This window comes from Miscanthus floridulus, chromosome 8 (genome assembly GCF_019320115.1).
Source record: "Miscanthus floridulus cultivar M001 chromosome 8, ASM1932011v1, whole genome shotgun sequence".
In the NCBI taxonomy this organism is placed as follows: Eukaryota; Viridiplantae; Streptophyta; class Magnoliopsida; order Poales; family Poaceae; genus Miscanthus; species Miscanthus floridulus.
Window position 1 is genome coordinate 22,195,333 of NC_089587.1, and position 5,946 is coordinate 22,201,278.

The window sequence follows — 5,946 nt, forward strand, 5'->3', positions numbered from 1 at the left end:
CACCAGAGGTGTTACACCTGGTGGCGGCGCGGCTATGCCGTCGCATGCGCTCGCCGGCTATCAGGCTATGGCGGCAGGCCCCAACAGCGCATGACCAGAGACGGAGAAGACAGAGAGTGGGGAGGACTTTGTGTAAGGCTGACTAGTGGGCCCCACGTGTCAATGAGTGTGAGAGAAGAGGATGGAGGTGAGCTTGTCCATACGGATATACGGTACCCCTCTATACACTGGGCCCAAGTCGTCTCTAGGCATACATAATGGTGTATCTTAAACATGTGTAGAGTTCCAATGACAGTGACATAGTTTCTTAAGGCCTCGTTCGGTTCTGCTGGAATGGGGTAGGAACTATTCCGGGTTGATCAAGATTATATAAATTAATGAACGATTCCAGGTGGGAATGGTTCCAGGGATCCGTTCTCTGACAATCGAACGGAGCCTAAATAGTAATGGTGCGCTTAAAAACGGTAGAATTATAATGGCATTGATCTGATTAACGCTTAAGAAAAAAGAAGGGGTAAAATCCTGTGCAGGGGCAAAAACACGTTCTAAAAAAACGAACAGAGGCCGGCACGCCCCACGCAACACTCCCTTCCGGGCTCCCGACGACCGCGCCTGTGTCTCCGTCTTCCGTGGCGGCGCCCCTACCCCTCGAACCCGTACGGCCGACCTCGCCTTCTCGGCTAGCCAGCAGCCACCAAGCCTCCGGCCGGCCGGCTCCCGGCGCCCCAGCGCAGATCTGGCCACTGGCAGCCGGCCAACGAGGTTTGCCCCTGGCCGGCTGCGGCCTGTTGCCTTCCGCCTGCCGCCTGCCCGGCCCGCCAGCGGCGACTGGCCAGCTGGCCAGGGCGCCAGGCGCCCAGGCCCTAAGCGGCCAAGCCTTTCTGCCCTTGCCCGGTTGCCCCCACAGTGAGCCGGACAGTGAGTATTCTTTTCTGATTAGTGATTATTCATCCTGTTTTGATTGACGAGTGCCAATTGTTATTTTCTAAAAATTGCATTATTCATCCTGTTTTGATTGACGGGTGCCAATTGTTATTTTCTAAAAATTGCAGTGCAATATTTTATACCGTGGGGCATATACCATGATCTTTTGGTTATGAATTCTTCTTTATTTGGTATTTTTCTACCATATGCTGTATTTTCAGAGGGAGTTGCCTTGTATAGTTAGTAAATTGATGTGTTGTACTTGTACACTCAAAGCATTCATTCATTAACTTAACTTCACTCTAATGTACTGACCTGACTTGAACAGAACTATTGCAGTTAATTAGGATGGGGTCATCTTAGGATTTTCTCCTTTGAGTCTGATTTTTAAAAATCAAATATGGAAAAACTCAGTTGAACCATATATTCTATTCTCTATCTTGTTCTTCTTGCACCTCTACAAGGTCCTTACTTCTATTTTCTGTAATTATAACTTTTAGCTGGAGTCTTTTGTATATTAATTAGATGGTGTAGAGTTCCAAAATTTCAATGATATGCAAGTAAGACTGAAAGTCCATGCACATGCTGCAGTTCTGCACTCTATCCCCTGTGTATAATGGCAGTATGATGTTTCTATCTTTTAACCATTCCTGTGTAAGTTCGGAAACTAGTTTGTCACTGAGCCATATTGCAGTTATTAATTCATCGAAGCTGACTAGGAATTTCTTCTCTGTGTAGCCTGACTTAAGGGGCCTCTTAGGAAGGAGCGAGTAATGGGAAGTAGGCAAATTGTTGCTGTTCTTCAAGTAGGTGGAGAATTTTCAACAGATGATGATGGACGGATGTCCTATTATGGTGGAGAGGCTCATGCTATGCATGTGAAGAGTGATTGGACTTTTAAAGCGTTTAAACATGAAATATCTTCAACACTCAATAATCTCAAACTTGATTCCTATGTGTTCAAGTACTTCCTTCCGAGAAATGACAAAACTTTGATTTCAATATCAAATGACAAAGACTTGAAGCGCATGGTTGAATTCCATGCGGAGTCAGAAACAACTTACATATATGTCATGAAGAAGGCTGACAACAGGTATAATTCTGAAAGGAGAAGTATCATTCGTAGTAGCTTTCCAAAAATGATGTGGTACATTTTTGCAGGCTGAAGATCTCCATTGCAGGCGCTGACGCTCCTGCAGATTGTGCTGTGATAGCAACTACTCCAGATGGATCCAAGCGGCAAAAGATTTGTGCTAGTTGGGAGAATGCGATCACAGGAGCTGGTCAAGTGTTTCAAAGTGCAAAGGAATTCCGAGATGCATTACACAAGTATGCTATTGCTCATAGGTTTCATTACAAATTTGTCAAGAATGACTCTTCTCGTGTAACCGCGGAATGTACTGATGGAGGGTGTGCATGGCGTATACATGCATCAAAGTCTCGTTCAAAGGAGTTCATGGTCAAGAAAGTTTTTGGTACTCATACTTGTGAATCAGAGACCATCAAAAGTCATCGTTTGGCATCTCAGAAATGGGTTGCTAGTGTTATTAAGGAAAAAATACGTGATAGTCCAAACTACAGGCCAAGAGATATTGCGAATGATCTCCAACGTGAATATGGATTGTGCCTCAACTACTCCCAAGCTTGGCGTGGTAAAGCAATAGCCCGAAAAGAACTTTACAGCTCAGATGAAGAGGCATGCAATCAGCTACCTTGGTTTTGCCAAAGGATTGTTGAGACCAACCCTGGAAGTGTGGCAACAGTAGTGGCCTTGGAAGATTCGAAGTTTCGATTTTTTGTTGCATTCCATGCCTCCCTTCATGGTTTTGAGCATGGTTGCAGGCATCTTCTCTTTCTTGATGTGATTTCTGTCAGATCAAATAAACACTGGAAGCTATTAGCTGCTACTTCAGTTGATGGTGAAGGTGATATCTTCCCTGTTGCACTGTCTGTAGTGGATGATGAGAATCAAGAAAATTGGCATTGGTTTCTTGAGCAGCTAAATGATTCATTACCTGCACTTGGAGCAATAACATTCATATCTAATGGTAAGAATGGTCTGTGGGACGAGGTTTCTCTTATATTTCCAGATAGTTATCATGGATACCATGTCAACTGTTTTATTGACGAATTCAAGCAGCAGTTGGATGGCAGTTGGAGTGAAGAAGTAAAAGATACGATGGTTGCGCATCTTGAGAAAGCCATTTATTCATGCAAAGTTGATGAATTCAATCAGTATGTTGAACTCATCAAAACTGAATCTGATAAGCTTGCTGAATGGCTTTTGGAAACTAAACCAGAGCGGTGGTCAGATGCCTTTTTCAAAGGGTCACGACTTGGGCAGTACACTTGCAATGTTTCTGAGACAATTTCGGATTGGATTCCTAGCAGATATGAGCTCTCAGTAGTGCAGTTGGTTGACACGATCAGATGCAACCTAATGGAGATGATGTATACACGCAGGGAATCTTCCAATACCTGGACAGAAGTCTTAACACCATCAGCCAATCAGAAACTTCAGGAACAGATGAACAAAGCTCTCACACTCAATGTTGTTTGCTCAACTGGAAATGATGGAAATGGTCATGTGTTTGAGGTGTGTGATGACTCGGTCAATGTTGTCAACATTGATTCATGGGAGTGCACCTGCAGAAAATGGCATGTGTCTGGGATTCCTTGCTCACATGCAATTGCGGTATTTGACCGTACTGAGCAGTGTCCACTTGACTACTGCTCCAAGTATTTCACAACGGAATGTTACCGCTTGACTTATGCCATGTCCATAAATCCAATACCTGATGTTTTTGTACCTACTGCAGCAGGTGACCCATCACAGGGCACGACGACATTACTTTCAAGCCCCATTCTGACCCGAAGACAAGTGGGCAGACCAAAGGAAAAGCCAGCTGATCCGCGTATTGCAATCAAAAGAGCAGTGCGCTGCAGCAGATGCAAGGGCTATGGGCACAATAAAGCAACTTGCAAAGTCCCCATCTCAGCCTAGTTATCCCAAATGTAAATTACTTGGTAGTCGCTTTCTCTGTGCTTATGAAATATGAACTCTAGTTGAACCTTAATGTGAAATGACATCGCTTACAGTGGTGGAACCAGGTATTTTGATTAAGGGGGACCGGGCAAACATGATGACACCTAATAAGTGTAAGTGTGATAAATATACACATCAACCATATGTTTCAATAGCTTTTTTCAATGCTTATACACATGTAGTTAGTATTCATAACAAAAAATCACAATATTATGATCAGAAATGATATTGAATTGATGACATGTTGTCGTGTGCATTAAAATATTTGAAGGAGTGTTAAAAAGTTTTCATTGTGTGTGTGTTGGGGGGGGGGGGGGGGGGGGGGGGGGGGGGTTGGGATGCCCCTGTTAGTGCTCCTCTGGTTCTGCCACTGATCGCTTATTAGCTGCCGTACTATTATTTGTTGATTAAAACATGGAGCAGTGTTATTGCCGATGTGCTTGAGGTTTGGCTAACATTATTTTGAATCAGAATTCAAATGTTTCCATGTGGGACGATTTGGCATCGAGAGACCAGTAGCTGCTTTGGGTGTCGTTGTTGTTGATTGGGCTATGAAATCAGAACATGTGCAGGCTCTGCCCAACAATTCGAAGTACGTTGAGATTCCTATGTGAAAAATGAGGTCTGATAAGCTTTAACTTGAGGTCTGTTTAGCTTTAATTTGAGCCCAATTATTAGGCACGTATAAGACTGGCTATTCTTATTCCAAAAACCGAATGGGTTGGATGATTTCAGCTCATCTTTGCTTCTTGAGAAGTTGCATCTCATCAAAAGCAATAATAATAAATGGGCCTTCGATAAAATCCCACAACACCTTAGCACACAAGGGACTTCTATCCTTTGTCAGTTCCTCCAACTTATCAGTTCATTTACATACAACCCACCAGTGTATTTTATGCAACAAAAAATACATTTCTTTTCGAAAGATCACAAAAAATACATTTCGTTTGACAATGAATATATAAGTTATTCTAATAACTTGCCAACAATGATATGATAACTACACATATGGTGATCAAACAACGAAAAAACATTTTTTACAGGAAATCTCTGTATACATATGCTGATCAAACAACTTAAAAATATTTCTGTGTTAGCATTCCAAGAAGTATAAAACATCTATGTGGAACGTAACACATTAAATTTGCATATATTTGCATCTAGAGGCAACTACAACAATGTTTGCATGCAACTATGAGGAACAAGTGGAGGTAATTCCAACAAAGCCTAAGCAGAAGAACAAATATGGCAGATGAGTTGTCACTTATCATCGTCCTTAGATAATTTTGATGGGGAAGATTATTTTTTTTGTCATGCAAGCTTTGCCAAAAAAAAAACAGAGAGCATATGTTCGCATCCAAAATAGCCATGGACGCAAAATGCAAGCACTAGACTGTCCGGTGTGTGCACGCCGGATTGTCTCGTGTGTGCATTTCAGGTGGAGTCCAAGATGTATTCAATTTTTGTTTCAAAAAAAAATAGATGTATTCAATTTCTATGTTTGTTTTGGATCCGTTTTGAGATTGTTCCGTGATGTATTTGGGCATTACCCCATGAATGAACTTCTACCCTATAAATACAAAGGGCCATGAGCCCATGAACGATTAAGTGCAGCTACAGTGCCAATTGTCCGGCGCTCGCGTTTTGGCGATCTGCTATTTGAGCATCCTAGCGTTGTGGTGTGTGGTCGTCTTTTACGCCAACAGAAGGTAAATAATTTCAAGCATTTTAGTGTCATAAGTAATATTTATTCAAATTATTGCTTAATTTGTCAATGAAAAAATATGATTACCCCTTTCTTCCTCAGGTTTGTGAATAAAGGTCATAATCAGTATTTGTGAAAGGTTCACTATGAGAAACGTGATCTCACCGTGCATGTTTTTTATGACATCATAGGAGGATATCATCACATTAGTGACTACTAGTTTTTAGCTCTCGTTTCTAAATAGCCACCAAAATCATCCTATTTTCTAAGA

At 42.1% G+C, this 5,946-nt stretch overlaps 1 protein-coding gene across 1 annotated transcript; it reads left to right on the plus strand.

Moving 5' to 3' along the window:
- Window positions 1-553: 553 nt before the first annotated feature.
- On the plus strand, window positions 554-4,127 carry LOC136471324 (uncharacterized). The gene is made up of 3 exons (XM_066469055.1): window positions 554-918; window positions 1,663-2,017; window positions 2,086-4,127. Exons 2-3 carry the CDS (start codon window positions 1,698-1,700, stop codon window positions 3,926-3,928), a joined length of 2,163 nt encoding a protein of 720 aa, XP_066325152.1. The 5' UTR covers window positions 554-918; window positions 1,663-1,697; the 3' UTR covers window positions 3,929-4,127.
- The last annotated feature ends 1,819 nt before the right edge of the window (window positions 4,128-5,946 follow it).

Excerpts from the sequence above, each read along its gene's own strand:
- LOC136471324 (XM_066469055.1), top strand. The coding sequence starts at position 1,698 with ATGGGAAGTAGGCAAATTGTTGCTGTTCTTCAAGTAGGTGGAGAATTT. Across the intron at positions 2,018-2,085 it reads ATGAAGAAGGCTGACAACAG|GCTGAAGATCTCCATTGCAG; the intron begins GTATAATTCTGA and ends ACATTTTTGCAG.